This window comes from Mercurialis annua, linkage group LG7 (assembly GCF_937616625.2).
Source record: "Mercurialis annua linkage group LG7, ddMerAnnu1.2, whole genome shotgun sequence".
In the NCBI taxonomy this organism is placed as follows: Eukaryota; Viridiplantae; Streptophyta; class Magnoliopsida; order Malpighiales; family Euphorbiaceae; genus Mercurialis; species Mercurialis annua.
The window spans coordinates 606,264-626,412 of record NC_065576.1 but is presented as its reverse complement, the minus strand read 5'-3'; the positions used below and the strand labels follow the sequence as shown (position 1 = coordinate 626,412).

The 20,149-nt window shown below is 34.1% G+C and overlaps 4 protein-coding genes across 4 annotated transcripts; 3 read left to right on the top strand and 1 right to left on the bottom strand.

Annotated features, from left to right (window-relative positions):
* Positions 1 to 633: 633 nt before the first annotated feature.
* Positions 634 to 5,290, top strand: LOC126657521 (secretory carrier-associated membrane protein 1). The gene is made up of 13 exons (XM_050352226.1): positions 634 to 913; positions 1,360 to 1,428; positions 2,009 to 2,104; positions 2,188 to 2,250; positions 2,608 to 2,641; positions 2,726 to 2,848; positions 3,112 to 3,174; positions 3,311 to 3,404; positions 4,003 to 4,048; positions 4,138 to 4,205; positions 4,494 to 4,542; positions 4,743 to 4,808; positions 4,907 to 5,290. Exons 1-13 carry the CDS (start codon positions 860 to 862, stop codon positions 4,991 to 4,993), a joined length of 912 nt encoding a protein of 303 aa, XP_050208183.1. The 5' UTR covers positions 634 to 859; the 3' UTR covers positions 4,994 to 5,290.
* A 1,204-nt stretch (positions 5,291 to 6,494) lies between these two features.
* Positions 6,495 to 9,938, top strand: LOC126655638 (pentatricopeptide repeat-containing protein At1g73710). The gene has a single exon (XM_050349881.2). The coding sequence runs from the start codon at positions 6,618 to 6,620 to the stop codon at positions 9,711 to 9,713; it is 3,096 nt and encodes a 1,031-aa protein (XP_050205838.1). The 5' UTR covers positions 6,495 to 6,617; the 3' UTR covers positions 9,714 to 9,938.
* LOC126655639 (pentatricopeptide repeat-containing protein At1g03540) lies at positions 9,696 to 11,818 on the bottom strand. Its single transcript, XM_050349882.2, has one exon. The coding sequence runs from the start codon at positions 11,744 to 11,746 to the stop codon at positions 9,893 to 9,895; it is 1,854 nt and encodes a 617-aa protein (XP_050205839.1). The 5' UTR covers positions 11,747 to 11,818; the 3' UTR covers positions 9,696 to 9,892.
* Positions 11,819 to 16,021: 4,203 nt separating this feature from the next.
* On the top strand, positions 16,022 to 16,849 carry LOC126656374 (uncharacterized). Its single transcript, XM_050350931.2, has one exon. It carries the CDS (start codon positions 16,117 to 16,119, stop codon positions 16,321 to 16,323), a length of 207 nt encoding a protein of 68 aa, XP_050206888.1. The 5' UTR covers positions 16,022 to 16,116; the 3' UTR covers positions 16,324 to 16,849.
* The last annotated feature ends 3,300 nt before the right edge of the window (positions 16,850 to 20,149 follow it).

Sequence of the window (20,149 nt, the reverse complement as noted above, 5' to 3'; positions counted from 1 at the left end):
CAGCACACTTTGCGTAATATAAGCTTTCCATGCTTAGGTAATTGGAACGACGTGTTAAAGAGACTTAAGACGCGATATACTAATCTACCTTCACTTTTTTATGCACATTTTGCGTAATATAACCTAACCATGCTTAGGAAATCGGAACGACGTGTTAAAGAGACTTGACACGAGAAAATATAGTATGTTAAACTAATGGAAAGCTTATATTACGCAAATATATATTATTTGCAAGTAAGTAACCATTATTTTCTAAAAATGACTCCAATGAATAAAAATGTGAATTATTAGGATTGTCCCGTCTATTATCCGTAGAGGTGTTCATTCGGTTCGAACTGAATCGACCATACTTATTTTTTTTTTAAATCAACATGAGCTAAAATGATAAGGATGTATTTTTTTTTCAAACCGAACCTAATTGAACAAGTAAGTTCCGTTGATTTTTCTTGTTGATTCAATCTTCCGGTTAATTTTTTTATGTCTAAAACCGAACAGAACCGAAAAAAATCGAGCAAAAGGTAATCAATTTGTTTTTTTTTGTTTGATTCATTTTTGCACCTGCCATTTTTAAATTCTAAAAAACACATGAAAAATATAATTAGTTATAAGTAAATAAATGTAATAAGCACCACAATATAAAATCCTTCCCCCCAATTTATTATCTCCTTCTCTCTCTCTCACCCGCTAATTTTCTGTTACTTTCCCATTCATTTTTTCCTGAGAAACAAACAAACTTTTCTTCAACGGTTAACTTTCCTTTTACATTTCTAACGCTCACCAAATTTGTTTCTCTTTTTTCTTACTCCATACTCATAGATCTTTTTATTATTAGTTCGTTAAAGCTTTACATCTTTTTGCAATGAGTCGCTACGATTCTAATCCGTTTGAAGACGAAGAGGTCAATCCATTTGCGGTATGAACACCATTTCCATTTCTTTGTACTTCAGATGCAATGACGCTTTTTTCAATTTTGTTTTACGTTTTAGATCTGATCATAAAATGCTTGATTTTTTTTAAATTTTATGTTAGGTTAATTTTGCATTTGTGGTATTGTTTGTGTAGCAAAGTAGATGAAAATTGAACTCCTCAATTTTTCAGATCTTATAATGTCACCTTATTTGGCATCTAAAAGAAATAAGAATTTGAGTTTTTTTTAGGAATTAGTGCCTTAAGTTTATGATATTATTAATTGAACTTATAGAAAGAATGTGTTTTTCTTATTAATAATGCTATGCAGCTATGGTAATGTGATGTATTTTTAAGCTGTTATGTTCCATTTTCGATGTGTGTACATATCTCTGAGTAATGATTAGATAAATTTTTGTTGTTGTTTGTTAACATTTTGTTTGATGGCGTTAGGATCAAGGGAAAGCGAAAGCAAAAGGATCAGGGCAGTCGAATTATGGTGGAGGCGCCTTTTATATGCAAGTAAGTTTTTTTATTTTCATCTTTGGAATCTAATTTATCTGTTTTTGTTTCTTCTTTTAATTGTATTTTTAAGGGGTGGAGTTGCAGTTTGTAGGATATTGGCACTGTATTAGTTCATTTAGACTAATTGTATGATTTTGTTGATGATTTATCGTAATAGATGCTCTGCTCTCACTTGTTGGGTGCTTTTTGCTTGTCTCTTTTTTGGAGTCGAAAATATTTTATCCATCACATCATTATGGAACTGGGAATGCTGGATCATATTCATCTATACTAGACTAATGGTGGTTGCTTACCAATTATCTTAAAGAAGAAAAATGATTAGTTTTTGTTGTGGATGCCTTTCTACACTTGCCTTCTCTGTTATGTGTCAAATGTCAATCTCTTTAGTTTCAGCTTTATTCTTGTTGAAATTTTCTAGCAGTGTGATATATTACAACTAATGTTTACGTTTTTATTTTGCTGTTTATGCATTTTTTATCCTGTGAAATGGTTTTACCGGGTCATTTCAGATACAGTGGTGACATTATTGATCTATTTTCTTGTGTTTTCTCCTGTTACATTCTTGTAAACTTTCTAGAATCCTACGAGTGTTCCTCCTGCAGCGCTTTCGCCCCTTCCTCATGAACCGTATGATCGTGGTGCGACAATTGATATTCCTCTTGACAATGGAAAGGTATTGAAAGACTTCAAGATGTTATACATAAAGTAAATTTACTGTTTGGGTTATTTATTTATTTAAACTGTTTTGAAATTCAGGATTTGAAATCCAAGGAGAAGGAACTCCAAGCTAAAGAGGCAGAATTGAAAAAGAGGGAACAGGTGTGGCACCTATATTTTTGTGGCTTACATGCATTGGTGACTTTTATTATAATCTACTGCTCCCTAAAAAACTCGATGTCCTTTGATATCTTGATTGTTGCTATAGATATTTTTATTAATATGTAGAATTTATTGAGAGGAATCAATGTAGTAATTTTACAAAAAGATGCCTTGTTTCTCATAATCTCAATGATTATAATTATTATTTTTTCTGTTATTTGTATTTAAGATATCTAGAATGTGACTTTTTGCTTACAACTGGAACCAAAATACCTTTTAGATAAGGTTTGCCAAGTTCTATACATTAAGAGAACTTTCTTTAGTTATTTCAAGTCTTCTTTTTTTGGTGTTCTTTAGGACCTTAAGCGGAGGGAAGATGCAATATCACGAGGTATTTTTATTTTGATTGTTTGATGAATTGTGAGGCTATAAAATTATTTTATATAACTATGTACTTTCGCATTTGTTATGGCAGCTGGAATCGTAATAGAAGAGAAGAATTGGCCGCCATTTTTTCCCATTATTCATCATGACATTGCAACTGAAATACCAATCCATTTACAAAAGATGCAATATGTCGCATTTACAACTTTGTTGGGTGAGTTTTGGTCCAATGTCTCATAATTCGTATAAGAAAATTAAATCTTTGCTGCCACTAACATGGTGATTTTACATACCTTTCTCCATTATATTTGAGGCTCCCATAATTGATTTAGGTTGTTTTTCGAAAAATTTCAGCTGTTAGTAAATTAGAACTCAGAAGCAGTGTGTTATCGGTTTCCTTATCTTTGTTTATGAGGAGTATATATGTACTGTTTAAGATGATGTTTGTAATAACTTGTAATCTTTGTGAAATTACAGGTTTGTTTGCGTGTCTTCTGTGGAATATTGTGGCAGTGACAACTGCTTGGATTAAGGGAGAAGGTGGGTTAAAATCTTCCTAAAGTAATTGCTGCAGTGTCAATTCATTTTTTTATCCAAACTGCTTTATCTTTTGGGTCTAAAATTCTGCTTGTAGCGTACTTCTAGTCTAAATTTGTGCTATTTTTCTCCTTTTCAGGCCCAACAATCTGGTTTCTTGCTATCATCTACTTTATATCAGGGGTTCCTGGAGCATATGTTATGTGGTATCGCCCTCTGTATCGTGCAATGAGGTATTAATATTAGATCATTTCGTACTTGGCATATTACTTTTACCAACACTGCTTACAGGGAATGCTTTTCACCTATGAGGCTATGTACTTCCCTTTAGGATGGGTTTAACTATTCATTTTACTATGCTCAGTGAATTTTTTTACTGTGCAATTTATACCCCTGATGATTATAGAAGCTTCATATCTGTAATGTGTTACTGAGATGGCATTAATGAAAGTGACGTGATCTGATTTTCACATGTATGTCTTACAAGAATTGTCCCAGAAATGGTTTTTTTCAAATTCGTATTTCTAAAATTTTAAATCCTTATTGATACATGTTTCATGTGATGCATTATCATGCAAATGAATAATTGTTTGACTGTATAATTAGTAATTTGAAGAATGTGATATTCTGTGGGAGGTAGGGGGGAGGTAATGAAAGCACTATTACTTTGATTGCGTGGTGGAATTTTGTATAGTTATGTGCATTTCTTGAGATGAATAGTGCACTTTGGGGAATTCTATTGAATAACGAAAACTGCTACATGTTTTTCTTATATGGTTTTGCCCTAGCACCAGTTTTTTTAACAGAATCGCGTGCCAATTTCTTTTACAGGACTGATAGTGCTTTGAAATTTGGATGGTTTTTCTTATCTTACCTGGTAAGTTTGTTCACATTATTATGCAGATCTTTTTTTCTCTTTGAAGTTCTTCTGCAAATCTCCTATTCATTCTCGTGTTTACTGTGCAGATCCATATTGGCTTTTGTGTCTTTGCTGCTGTTGCTCCTCCAATCATTTTCAAGGGGAAATCTCTTGCGTAAGTTTTCAATTACATTGAATTGTGAGATTTTTCTCCGAAAACAATGATATCATGGCTTCTTGAAGGTTGCTTTTAAAAAGAAGGAAATGGTATTTCAGAATTACCATTTTTTATTGGATTTTCTTTTCCTGAAATTACAAAAGATGCCAATTGATATGGCTCTTTTTCCTTGCGATTAACAATGCTCTCGTATGCCACACTCTTGTAGACTGTAGAGTAATTTTTTTAAATTGGGCATTAGTAATTTCTACACTTTTATAATATTTGGTTTGATATTTTGGACAGAGGGATTTTGCCTGCTATAGATCTTCTTGGCGATCATGCTTTAGTTGGGGTAAGTTTTTAGCTATTATCTTCCTTTAAAAATGACTTCCATACCATGTATGAAGAGGTTTAATGCATGTTGGGATTAATGAAGCAATAGTTTGATTAATCTTCTGAGATTCCAAAAAATCGATAGTTGAAATTAATATATCTAAGCTTAAATAGTTTCTCAAAATGGCTAATGCGAGTAACATGGAATTCTATATGCAGATATTTTACTTCATCGGATTTGGATGTTTCTGCATTGAATCCGTGCTCAGTATCTGGGTTATTCAGGTCCCGTTATGTTTCCTTGAAATCAAACAGTTTTTAGTCGGTCCAATTTTCTTTGTAACTTGCTGAAGTTGGTTTGTTTTCTTGGTTTAAATTTGCAGCAAGTTTACATGTATTTCCGAGGCAGCGGAAAAGCTGCACAGGTGAAGCGGGAAGCTGCAACGAGGACTATGATGGCTGCACTATAACCACATCTGTAAAAACACAAGCTTTTCGTCCATGGGACTCAAAACTATACTTCTCATTCTTGGCTTTGTTTTAGGACTAAAACAACTTAATGTGATGTCTAAATACTTGTTCTCGCCTGAAAAGTATTTGACAAATTAGAAATTACTGGATAGGATTCATGCTAGAGTTTTTTTTTTTATAGTGAACGAGGCAGCAACATGATCAAAGCTGATCTTTACATGTTATTGAGTATAAATGATTTAATCTTTGTATTGTATTGATTTTTATTTTTTTACAGAATTTTGCTAAATTGTTCATTACTGTTTTTACAATAAAATTTATGTGCATTATCATTTTCTTGAAAACACACAGCTTTTTCAGAAATTAAAAAATATAGTATCATTTTTCATAACATCTAATCTAAGTGACTTATATATATTCATTTGAATTGAATTTTAATAAAAATTAAAACAATTAATTAAAATAAAATTAGTAAAACTTAAAACTATTAATTAATAAATATACCATAAATTGTAATTTAAGTTAACTATTATTGTCGGTTTACTAAAAATAAATATACTAACGGTTTACTTAAAAAACTAATTTATTATTGTTTATTTTTTGAATTATAAAATGTTCAAATAAATTATTATTTAATTTACTATCAATATTATAGAACGTGTACTTAAATTTAATTTCAACTTTTTTTACTTTTATTTTATTGTAAAAACAAATTTACAATTAGTTTACTATTAGTTTACCAAAAAAAAAACAATACACTTTTACTTTATTATTGAAATTATAAAAGTTAAAATACACTATTTTGCTTAATTTACCACAGATGTATCACAGTTTTACTTTGACATAATTACCTGTTGCAGATTTAATATCGGTTTACCACTTTTATACATGTCTTTATTGCCATCATATCGTCTCACTCGTCTTTGTCGGTGTATAAGAACTCAAAAAAATAGCAGAAACAAAGGACATCGTATTATTGCAAGAAGAAATCATAAAAAGTAAGAAAAAAGATAAATTTTCAGCTCCGATCAACTTCCACCTTAATTCTGCAATGATCGGCGCCGCATCGTATTTTTGAGAAAAATTGTCTTTTTCCCGTGACTCGCGTCATTTCCTCCATATTTTTGCGAAAAAACCCACACACCTTTCATACACAGCCCAATCCAATATGAACAGACATACACACTCACCCCATTAACAGCAATGCCAAATTCAAATAAGGAAAAAGATTTATTTATGCGCTAAGATTTGTCTACAAAATCAAATAAGACCCTAACATCTAAAAAAAATTCAAATATGTCCTTAACGTCTTAAAAAGTGAACAATCATACCCCAATACTCCAATTTTGGCTCATAAAAAATATGTTAGGGGCCTGATTGTCAAAATTGAGGAGTCTGGTTGTTTATTTTTTAAAATATTAGGGACTTATTTAAAAATTTTTGGACATTAAGAGCTTAGATGATTCTCGAGTCAAATTTAAAAGCATAAATGATCCTTTTCTCTTCAAATAAAGAAAAGTATCAAGTATGTTCTGTTTCTTTCTCCGGCATGGCGTGTAGCGGGAACTGTAGAGCAGTATAGAACTCAGTTCAGTGCACACCCATCTAAATTTAAACCTAAAGATGCTTCACGGATGTTCTTATACTTACAGTTGCAATCACACTTCAAGAAAATTCAAGCATCACCATCCCATCTCTTCTCCAAGTAAGCTTCTTTCCCTTAATTCTCCTTGTAAAGCTACCATCTTTATTGGTCACAATCAGTCTAAAAATCACAGCTTTGATAAAAGACACCAGTTTTTAAGCGACCCATCTTTACATAATGGTGTTATATGCTCATTTTCACTAAACCAGAAAAACCCAGAAGAAAAAACTAGGGTTTCTCTAGGGTTTAAGCTTCACTGTCTCTCAAAGAATCTAACTTTGCCCACTAAGAACTCTTCTTATAATGGTAAAAAGAAGAGCTATGGAGGTAAGTTGCCTTCAATTTTGAAGTCATTGGATTGTGATATTAATAACATTGAGCAGACCCTCAATTCATTTTGTGAGAATTTGAATCCGAAAGAGCAAACTGTTATTCTTAAAGAGCAGAGAAATTGGGAGAGAGTGATTAGGGTTTTCGAGTTTTTCAAGTCGAGGAAAGATTATGTACCGAATGTTATTCACTATAATATTGTGCTTCGAATATTGGGGAGAGCTCAGAAATGGGATGAACTGCGGCGTTGTTGGATTGAAATGGCGAAAAACGGTGTTGTGCCCACGAATAATACGTATGGGATGCTTGTTGATGTATATGGTAAGGCTGGTCTTGTTACGGAATCACTTTTGTGGATTAAGCATATGAGAGTTAGAGGGCTTTATCCTGATGAGGTTACAATGAATACGGTTGTTAAGGTTTTAAAAGATGCCAAGGAGTTTGATAGTGCGCATAAGTTTTATAAGGACTGGTGCGCTGGGCGGATTGAGTTAGATGAGCTCCAATTAGATTCTACGAGTGACTACGAAAATGGGCCTGGGTCTTCCCCAGTTAGCTTTAAGCATTTTTTGTCAACTGAACTTTTCAAAACAGGTGGGAGAGTACATACTCCAAAATCTTTAGGATCGTCGGATGCAGAAAGTCTGGTTAGGAAGCCACGTCTAACATCCACATATAATACATTGATCGATATGTATGGGAAGGCAGGGCGTCTGAATGATGCAGCAGAAGTCTTTTCAGATATGATGAAATCTGGGGTGGCAATGGATGCCATCACGTTTAATACTATGATCTTTACTTGTGGAAGCCGTGGGAATTTGTCAGAAGCAGAGGCTTTGATGAGTAAGATGGAAGAAAGGGGAATATCTCCTGATACGAGAACTTACAACATCTTTCTGTCTTTGTATGCTGATGCAGGAGACGTGAATGCAGCCATCAGATGTTATCGGAAAATTAGGGAGGTGGGTCTTTTCCCTGATACTGTAAGCCACCGGACTATTCTTCATGAATTATGTGGGAGGAATATGGTGAAAGAAGCAGAGGCTATTATGGAAGAAATTGACAAATCTTCGCAAAATATTGATGGGCATTCAATACCTGGTATTATTAAGATGTATGTTAACAAAGGGTTGCTTGATAGAGCACAGAGCCTTTTAGATAAGTGCCAGTTTGATGGTGGCTTGTCAGCAAAGACAAATGCAGCAATTATAGATGTGTATGCTGAAAAGGGGCTTTGGGCTGAAGCTGAGGCTGTATTTTATAAGAAGTGGACTTCAGCGGCTCAAAAGACAGACATTTTGGAATACAATGTCATGATCAAAGCTTATGGTATGGGAAAGCTTTATGAGAAAGCATTTTCTCTCTTTAGGAGCATGAGGAATCACGGCACTTGGCCTGACGAGTGCACTTATAATTCTCTAATCCAAATGTTCTCTGGTGCTGATTTAGTAGATCAAGCAATGGACCTGCTAGCTGAAATGCAAGGAGCAGGATTTAAACCACAATGTCTTACATTCTCGTCTATTATTGCGTGCTACTCCCGTCTAGGCCAGCTTTCTGACGCAGTTGATGTTTACAAAAACATGGTAAAGGTGGGGGTTAAACCTAATGAAGTTGTGTATGGGGCCTTAATTAATGGATATGCAGAGGCTGGAGAAGTTACAGAAGCTCTTGAATATTTCAATATGATGGGAGAGAATGGGATTTCAGCAAATCAAATAGTTTTGACTTCCCTTATTAAGGTTTATAGCAAGCTAGGATGCTTTAACAGTGCAAAACAATTGTATCAAAAGATGATGTGTTTGGAAGGCGGTCCAGATATTGTTGCATCAAATAGCATGATCAGTCTTTATGCAGATCTCGGGATGATATCTGAAGCTGAATTGGTCTTCAAAAATTTGAGAGAAAAGGGTTCTGCAGATGCGTTATCCTATGGAACAATGATGTATCTGTACAAGAGCATGGGCATGCTTGATGAAGCCATCAATGTTGCAGAGGAAATGAAACAGTCAGGTTTACTACGGGAGTCTATGTCGTATAATCAGGTAATGGTATGTTATGCTACTAATGGTCAGTTAATTGAATGCGGCAAGTTGTTGCACGAGATGATAAAAAAGAAAATATTCCCTGACGAGGGGACCTTCAAAGTATTGTTTACTGTGCTGAAGAAAGGAGGACTTCCGGCTGAAGCTGTAAGGCAGCTGGAGTCGCACTATCATGAAGGAAAACCTTATGCTAGACAAGCTGTCATTACCTCTGTTTTCTCTCTAGTCGGTTTGCATTCTTTAGCGCTTGAATCCTGCATGGCTTTCACAAAAGCAGATATAGCTCTCGATTTGTTTGCCTACAATGTTGCTATTTATGCTTATGGCTCAGCAGGGGAATATGACAAGGCTCTGAACACATTTATGAAATTGCAGGATGAGGGTCTCGAACCAGACATTGTTACTTCGGTTAATCTGGTTCATTGTTATGGTAAAGCTGGCATGATTGAGGGTGTGAAGAGGATATATAACCAACTAAAATATGAAAAAGTCAAGCCCAGTGATTCCGTTTTCATGGCTGTTGCTGATGCCTTCGAAAGTTCCAACAGGCATGATCTTGCCGTTTTGGTTGTTCAAGAGCTTAAATTTGGTTTTGATTCTCAAGAATTTTCCGATTCTGATTCTGATTTACGGCATTCTGACCTTGAAGATGAAGATGCAGCTGATATTGAAGTAAAAAACTTGAGAAAAAGAAAATGACCAGATCCCTATTGTGTAAACTGTACATAAACAACTTGTTCAAACATTGAAGATTTTATTCTGTAATGTATGACACAATAGTCAAAGCGATAAGCATAGTGATTGAGCATGGGTATACGGGAACCCAGCAAAGTGTAGAACATTGAAATTCCTATGTTAATATTGTTATGTTAAATTCATTAGCCTACTCCGCTTGCATTTAAATGAGAAGTCGTGTTTCTATCACCGGAGATCCAACTTTTTCCAGGCATCTTTTGAACTCCTCTATCTTCCATTAGTTTCCTAACATTTACAGCATCATCCCATCGACCTATTGCTTTGTAGATGTTAGCAAGGTAAATATAACTCAAGTGGTAGTCAGGTGCCAATTTCATAGTTTTCTTTGCAATGCGCTCTGCGGTATCAGAATTTCTGCACGTGGCACAAGCACCAAGAAGAACTTCCCAAAGAGATGAATCATCTCTGCAATCTGCATTCTCTATCAGTAATTCAGCTTCTTCTAGTAAACCAGCTCGGCCCAGGAGATCAACCATGCAACTGTAATGCTCAACTCCCGGTTTAACTGCATACTCATTGATCATCGACGTAAAATACGTTCTCCCTTCATCAACCAAACCTGTATGACTACAAGCGAAAAGAACACCGATAAAAGTAATGTAATCAGGTTTCGTCCCTTCCTTGATCATGTCATCAAACATTTTAAGAGCTTCTTGCCCTCCTCCATTTTGGGCTAACCCACAGATCATTGAATTCCAAGTTATCAAATTTCTAACCGACATCTTTGCAAAAATTCTATGTGCAAAATCAATACAGCCACATTTTGCATAAAGATCAACTAAAGCTGATTCTACAATAACGTCTCTCCAACCGCCCCTTCTCACATACTGACAGTGCACCTCTTTCCCTCGTCTTACTGCCGCCAATCCCGCACAAGCGCGTAGAACAGTTCCAAAACTATAGAGATCAGCCTCTCCCACTTCCCTAAAAATCCTGATGACAGATTCAAAGTCTCCATTCTGACAATATCCTCCAAGCAATGCAGACCAAGAAACCGAATTTCTTACACGCATTCCATCAAAAACAAGTTGAGATTCATTTACAAAACCACATTTCCCATACATATCAACCAGGCTGCTTTCAACAACCACATTCCCACTAAACCCTGATGTAAAGACCTTAGCATGCACCTCCTTCCCTTGCTTCAATCTACCCAAGTTACCACAAGCAGTCAACACCGTTCCAAACGTAAAACTATCCGGAGCCAACCCGAATCTCCTCTGCATCAAATGAAAAAATCCCAAAGCTTTATCATACATATCGTTCCTAGTGAATGCAGAAATAACAGAAGTCCAACAAATAGCATCTGGTTCAAGCAATTCATCAAACATCCGGCGTGCATCCTCCACTCCATAATTCTTCCCATACATATCAATCAAAGCACTACCAATAACATGATTCGAGTCGAACCCACGAATCACAACAACACAATGAAAACATCTACCAAGTATCACATCCCGAAGATCCGAACACGCCTTTATAACAGCAGATAAAGTGAAATCATTAGGCTCAACACCAAAATCCAACATTTCCCCAAACAATTCAATTGCTTTATTCGATTTATCGACTTTAACATAACCCGTAATCATCGAAGTCCAAGAAATCACATCTCTGTAGTAAAGCCCGTCAAAAACCTTTCTCGTCACGAGAAAATCAGTACCCAATTTAAAATATAAAGCAAGTAAGCTATTACCTACAAATCTATCAGTTTCCAGACCGGATTTTATTAGATGTGCATGGATTTGGAGACCAGGGCTAAAAGAGCCAAGTTTCGTACTAGTTTGAAGGAGAGAAGCGTAGATGAATGGCTTATTAGAAAGCTTGGTTGAGTCTAGGGAGTTGAGAAGATTCAGTGCGTGAGTGAGATCACCAGATTTACAGAAATGGAGGATTTTGGGTTCGTTGGTTTGTGGGTAGTGGAGATTGAGAGATGGGAGAGAAGTGTAACGGCGTTTAATAGAGAAGAGGAGCTTCATGAGATTATGTAGAAGAAGAGAAATGGTGTAACTGATTTTTAAAAAAGTTTCGCGCTTTTTACTGATACGATAAACAGTTTTTGTTTTTTATTTTATTTTATTTTTTATAAATATTTTGGTTTTTATGGGTGTTTTAAAAGTCAAAGCGGTGACTGAATTTGTGAAGTAACCGGAGTCCAATTGGTTCGGTTTGTTCAATCACCAGCTCAATTAGTTAAATAAAAATAAATATTATACATAACTTATTTATAACTGATAACGTAATAGTATTATAATTAGTATAATTAGTAGGTTCTACTAATTATACTACTACGTTATCACTAACTATTTTGTTTTTACTCTACTTTATTCATTATATTATTGTATACAGTCAACCCTATAATAATTAATATACATGATACATTAAAAATTTATTAATTATTAAAATTATTAATTTATTGAATCTTTATAGAAAAAATTATAAAAAGTATAAAATATATTTTAAAGCATATATGTTCGTAGACCTAATATTAATACTATAATATAAAAAGCTGACTAAATACACTTCATAATCACTCAATACAAAAGAAATAACTTTAGATCTATTTAAAAAATATCAATTTGTTATTGAACCAAAAAATAATTATCAAAAAAATGTATTCATAAAGTAATTTAATTTTTAATATCATTTTATATTAGAGATGCTTCATTTACTTTTACTTGCTTATCTAATAACTTTTTTTAAAATTTTCTCAAACGAACAAGAAAGTCAGAATTTGATGATATTTCAGTTTCCACCTCATTGATCAAGGTTATTGTTGCCCCAAAAAAATCATCAGTTATTATATATTTCTTTAGAAAAATCCCTCTAATAATTAATATTTTTATAGAATATATATTTTATATTTTATTAATTATTAGATAATAGAATTATTAATTATCCGACGTGGAACGAAGTTGGTTCCTTTAATTTTCTATTAATTATTAGAGTTATTAATTTATTAAATATTAATTATTAGACGGTCGACTGTAAAGGTAATTGTAATTCATCAATTAGTGATAAGTGAACAAAATAAATTTTATGCGCAATTCATTAGCGGGGGAACGAGCAGTTAGTGAGTAACTTAAATACGTTCGTGTAACATTCGTTAGTCACTTCTCTTAATTACTTTCTTGACATTAGTTTTGAGCAAATATTGAGGTAAAAGGAATTTCATATAAAATAAAGTAATGGTAGAAAGCTTATATATATAATAAATAAATATTGTCTTAAAGTGCCCGGTGGAGGGTTACTCTAAAATCGAGCAGAAAAAGAATACACATGATAAGTTAAATTTCGCCTCCGGCATAGTGGGTCAAGCTAAACACTAATGGTGCTTACAATGCAGCTTTTGGTATAGGCAGAGCCGATGGTATTATCAGAAATTTTCAGTGACGGTGGATTAGCAGTTTTGGTATAGGCAGAGTCGATGATATTATCAAAGATTTTAAGTGGCGGTGGATTAGTAGCTTCTCAATGATAATTGGAAAGTCTTCGATCCTGGGAGCTGAGCTTTGGAGCGTTTACAATGGTCTTCGGTTAAGCTGGGAGTTAGGATTTAAAAGAATTATTCTAGAGATTGATAATCTAGATGTAGTTCGGAAGCTCTCAGATTTGTCGTTATAGCTAACATTTTTGTGCTATTTTTCATACACTTCTTTTATTCAAGTTGTAGGTGGTCCAAGTTTGGCATGTGTACCGCGAAGTTAATTTTGCAGCAAATTTTTTGGCATCGTTCAACCTAGAGCACAAGATTGGATACATGGTTCATTCCGATATTTCTCTAGATCAGTTGCAAGTTTGCTTGATGCATGATCTTTATATATAGGACTTCATATGCAAGAAATGTCTTACTCCCTCAACTTCAAATTAACCAATTATTATACCCTTTTCACATTAGCTTCAATTTAAATATTTTTTTTAATAAATCGTGTATAGAGTAAAACGAGCCAAGATGCAAGTTTTAATACTTTTTAAAAAATGATAAATTTAACTTTAACTAATCTTTCCAATTTATTGAAATAACAACTAGCAGAAGATGGTGTGAGCAATTAATAATGATGAATATTAAAGTAATTAAAAATGATGGGGTGCCATCAAATCAATTGTTGAAGCAATATGTAAAGATGGAAACATCTCCTTCCTTCTCCACTTGAATTTGATTAATTATGACTTATGGTTTAAGATAAGTATGCAATTTTAATATATGGATGCTTTTTTATTCAAACTATATAAATATCTATGCCAACTTCAACTCAATATAAATAAATGCTTTAATTGTACTTAATTTGCACAATTGACAATACCAATTTATCTTTATGGGTGCCCATGTGAAACAGAAACATTATGTTGTTTCCTTCATATGGTTGAGAACTTGAAGGTTCATGTCTTGCCATTCTCATCAATCTTTTTCTCCATATTCACATTAATAAACTATACACTTCATTCCCCATACATTACGACATTTTCTTTTTGACAAAATTAATGTATCTACTGTAATTTTAATGTTCTTATCAAAACACTCTTTAAATTTTGTCAGTTTGGTCTATTAATTTTTTAAGTTTTATCAAATTTTTCCATTACTGTTTTGAGTTTATGTGATGTATTGTTGCTCGTCTACATACTTTTATCAAATTTACCCATTACTCGTTTTATTTTTCTTTGTCAAATTAACCCATTACTAAATTGACTACAACTTATTTAAAAATTTATTAATTGCTATGAAGCACCGACACTCCGTCGGAGTGCCGTATCTAGGGGGTCGACACGGGGACACGGGGACACGCGGGGGACACGGCGGGGATACGTACCCGATACGCCACGTGGCGTGTCCCCGTACCTTTGACTGGTCAAAGGGGGGGCACGCCGGGGAAACTTCGGGGACACTTCTAGTAGCATTTTAGTTAATTTTAGATAATTTTTGTATGGATTTTTTTTTATAAAAAAATTAAATAAATAGGTCCAAACCCAAATACAATTAGATAAAAACATAAACTAAATCCTATTTTTAATTTAAAAAATATACAGCAACTCTCTATTTTAAAAAAGAAGCAGTAGGTTGTTTTAGAAGGAAAAAAACAAACAAAACAGCAGCTCCTATTTTTAAAAAAAAATACAGTAGCCCCTATTTTTTTAAAAATAGGGCAGCCCTATTTTAAAAAAATTGCAGCATTCCCTCTCTTAAAAAAAAGAACCCTAACTCACTTTTTTATGTTGGAATTGTTAGTTCAACTAACTTACGTATTACTTACGCATCTTATGATATAATATTTAGTGTTTTTCCATCTTGAAACCTTATATACGAGTAAATATATATTTAAAAAAAAATTGACGTGTCCCCTTTTTTTCTAAAATGCCGTTCCCCGTACCCGTACCCGTGTCCGTACCCGTACCCGTGTCCGTACCCGTACCCGTGTCCGTATCGGTGCTTCATATTAATTGTTTCGCTAGTTTCATAAATACTTAACTCTTAGCTGAACGGGTGTTGTCTACCGTAAATTGCTTATATGAACACTCTTTTTTAGTAGGTTTAAAATACCATAGTCAAAACATATAAGGGATTCTTTTGATTTAAATGAAATACAAGTTCAATATATATATAACCGCTTGAAATTTAAAATTTTATGTTGCGTAAGATTTATTCAGTTAGTTTGAGAAAAGGATCATTGCTATACGATATCAAAACACAGTTTTTTATTGGTATAGAGAAATATAAAACGACACATTTAATTTTTTCCACGTTTAAGACGTGTAGGTTAATTTCTTGCGAAAAACAAATTTGAACCTTAAATTTTAAACAGTTATATATATGAGTACAATTCGAATTTATAATTTTATTTAAATTACGTAAACGCCTTAATTACATACTTACATAGATGAAAGGGACGTAAATATATTGATGTTTAGAAAGCCAAAAAACAACAAAAACCTAAAAATTTGCCAACCGAATGGTCTTAGTCTCTAGAACAACGGCTGCCCTGCCCATCTCTCTTGCCGACTTCTGTGACCCTGTCCCTAATCATATCCCAGGTTCTCCACCCCCATCACCGGCCCCATTATTACATACCAACTGTTTTTCCACGTGGCACAAACCCACATGCCTCATTAGATTAGGACATAATTAAAGAGAACAAATTAGCAACGTTAAACCAGACAACAACTTCCCTCTTAATTAATACTCAACCCCAAATCTATATCATTAAATCAACGGTTGAGGATTGCCCGATTTTAAACACTTGTATTGTAGTATAAATGCTCTACACCCAACTACGCTAAAGTAACGTGTCTTATTTCTCTCCTTCAAGCCTTTCTCAGAACATTCTTATTACACTTCAAAGTCAAAATAAACATCATGGTATGCTTCTGTTTTCTCGTTGATCAGACCAGAAAAGTTAGGAGAAGTAAACCGGCGGCCGGAATTTGCTCGAGATGCGGTGGCGGAGCCAGCGTTGCTGACATGAAAACTTGTACAAGATTTTGTTTTGTCCCATTTTATTGGAAGTCTTGGAGAGCTATCATGTGTACTTTTTGTGGCTCCATTCTTCGAACTTACCGATGATATTTTCATTTCTCATTTCAATATTATTTTGTTCTCCTTCTAGGGTTTCTTTTTCCTCTAAATAATAATATTAACCCTATTGTATTCTCAATCTATATAAATATATATTCTCTATTTTATATGGGACCATATTTTTGAGAGATTACGAGTAAGGATTCTTCTAAACAGAGGTAGAATTTAATTATTTTAGTAGTTAGTAGTTAAATTTTTTATTTTTTTAACCGATTTTAAACCACTAGCTCTATTTAAGTCTGAAATTCCACGTCGAGACAGTAAAAATGCTCTGAAGCGACTTAACCACTTGGGCTAAGCCTCCGGATAAGAAAGATCGAGAAGATGAAGAATTAAAGTTGTGCAGATCTTTTTTTTTTTCTTTTTTGTGAAATGAGATGATGACAGCATTAATGGGGAGGGCAAATGTAGCTAAGACAAGTAATGGCTGAAGCAGAGAGCTTAATTGCAGTTGCAGGTTGGATATATATAGGGTCTTTTTATTAATTATATAAAATTCACTATTTTTTTCGCATTGCAGTTTATGGGTATATGTTTCAAAAATTGAAATTGAATAAGTATTGCAAATTAATTTTCATAAGTAAATGAACTTTTTAATGGATTAGGGTAATTGATTCTAGGGGTCACTGTACTTTTCAAGAATTGCAAAATGGTGACCGAACTTCAAAACATAACAAAATGGTTACTGAACTTTTAAATATGTGATTTTGAAAGGTTTTTAAGTGTTTTACGGTCAAATTATACATATGTAGTAATCAAATTTTGATTATTTATAACAAATAATATCTTATATTTCATATATACACACAATCAACAAAAATCGACTCGAAATAATTTTCTTCGGTGACCAAATAGTATAGTAACTAAAATGTTACGTTTTGAAGTTCGGTCACCATTTTGCAATTTTTAAAAAGTATAGTGACCTCCAAAATCAATTACCCATTTTTATTTTAAGGATAAAATATTTTTTTATCCTTAGCCTTAATGAGTGTAGTATATAGATTAATGAGCGTCATATTTCCCATTTTTATTTATATGGTTTGTTTTTAAAAATTATTGCTCTCCTGTCCCATTTTATTGTCACTTTTTACATTTTCTGAAGTCCTGAAAAATATTTTTTTATCCTTAACCTTAATGAGTGTAATATATAGATTAATGAGCGTCATATTTCCCATTTTTATTTATATTGTTTGTTTTTAAAAATTATTGCTCTCCTGTCCCATTTTATTGTCACTTTTTACATTTTCTTAATTAAGTCCTGAAAAATATATTTTTACCCTTAAACTTAATGAGTGTAATATATAGAATAATGAGAGTGTCATTTTCCAAAACAAGAATGGGCGATATGAATGAAAATGTAACTATATATATTATGTAACGTATTCATAATATGTGTGAAAATAAAAAATGACAAATAAAATGGCGCCAATGTAATATTCAAAATATCTACGTATTATTTGTTTTCTAATTAATGCGCCCTTTATAAACGGAAGTTATAAGGATGCCGCTCAATGGATGTTAAACAATAAAATTATTTACGACATCATATTTTATTTCATTTAAGAATAATTAGAGATTTTTATGTTTGTCTGATTCCTTTTTAAAATTTGTTATTCAATACGTCCATATTTTATTTGTTAAAAGATGTTTTGTTTATGTAGCTCGTCTTTCCAACACGTCTAGTTAAGTAGACATCTAAAATTCAATCACGCATGTTCGCAGTTAGTGTAATGCACTGTTTTCCGTAAACAATTTCAAAAGATTAAATATTAGAATAATTTGAATAGCAAGTCTAGATAAAAATAGAAGTTCAAGTAAGATTTTAGAACGACCACTATGCTGGAGGCCTCTAGAGGCTGTAATCCTTCCTGGGGATGGCAGAGCCTGCTGAAGGGTATTGCATTACTTAGGGTCGGTACCAGATGGCAGTGTAATAGTGGGCGTCTGATTAGAACTCTTCAAGACGCTTGGATTCCTGGTGACCAACCGATACGATTAAGTCCTAGGGAGAATACTTTGATAAATGATGTTCCAGCTCGAGTTAGTGATCTGATTGATCCCATTCACAACCAATGGAAAGTTGGTCTGCTAAATTCGCTGTTCAATAGAGAAGATGTTGAGGCCATACTCACAATCCCAATTCCATCATGCTTGGCAGCTGACAGGATCATCTGGCACTTCACCGTTAATGGTAAATATACGGTCAAATCTGGCTACTATATCTTTCTAAATAATGTGACAGAAGAAGCGCCAAACCATTACATGCCAAGAGCTTTCTCTAGAAAGGATTGGCAACAGTTCTGGCAGCTGCAAATCCCAAATAAGATCCACATCTTCATTTGGAAAATTTTCCATAAGGGCATTCCGGTCTCAGAAGCACTGAACTATCGCCTGAAAACGAGCTTCTCCTGCCCACATTGTGGTGACACTGAAACAATACACCACGTCTTTTTTGGTTGCCAATTTGCACAGCGTGTTTGGTTCTTATCAGAATTGAGACTGGATGCCAGAGGAGTCCATGAAGATCCAATGGATAAGATTTGGAAGGACATCATGCAATCTATTGTGGACAAAGAGGAAAAAGAAATCCTAATGCAAATATGGGTTTTTACCCTATGGTCTATCTGGAAAGCTAGGAATTCAAAAAATTTTCACCAAAATTCCTGGTCAGTGGAAGAAACGAACCTCCATGCAGCTAAAAGTAGAAAGGAGTTCCACGATGCACAGCTTCAAGAACTCAACAGAAAAAGACAGTTAGAAAGTTCATAGGCCATCTAGAAGCAGACAATATACCCGACTCCCTGAGGCTGGAGAGGACTATATCAGAATCTTCTATGATGGTGGTACTTTAAAAGATTTGAAGTCGGGGGCTGTGGCAGGCTTAGTTAAAGATAATGAGGGCAATATTCAAGAATCTTTTTCTAAATCATTCAGAGGAATCTGGGATCCGGGTATCCTCGAATTCCTAGCGCTTCGGGAAGCCATCTGGTGGGCCAAAAGTAAGGGATGGCGAAAAGTGATATTTGAGGGAGATGCCATTCAGATCGTCGACTCCGTCAACCAGGATTCATGCCTGTTGGCTGGAGTTTGGGGACTCTGCCACGATATATGGCTAGCCAAAACTGCCTTTGATCACTGCCATTTCAGGTGGATTAAAAGAGATAAGAATAGGAGGCCCATCAACTAGTGCAAAGGGAGAAAGCGTCCCTCAGACGACAATACTCTAATTTCTAGTAGTTTGCTTGGTAGCGTGCTTTGTAATCTACTAGGGGAAAAAAAAAGAATAAGGTTGACTTCCAAAATATCATGAATTTATTATTTAGGTATTTATAGATTATGAAATGCCCTAATTTTCATAAGTATAGGCTGACCAATAACACAAGGATAATACCAGTTTAGGATTAGGGCATGCAGTTGCAGGGACCGTTGCACTTGGAAGGTCAAATTGGGAAATGAATAGTAATAATAAGACAGCTGTAATGTTATGTTGCACTTGCATTGCAGATGATCGTTACCTTTGCGGTTAAATGAGGTTATGTACTTGGGTCTGTACCTATAATCATGGCTGCCCATAGATTCCAGCTTTCACTATTTATTTGTCTCGCTTTTGGTTGGTCCAAATATTTAAATTTCTTCACTGCAATAACTACTCTTTTCCTATGTTCTTAGATTCTGATTTTCCCTTTTTAGCATTTAGGGTTAACTAATATCTTACTATATTGCACCATCAACCCACCCGGTCGATCTTTAAATACTGATCTACCCAACTCGTTACTTGATATGATTAAAGAAATTGTATCGCGATTGGCATTGC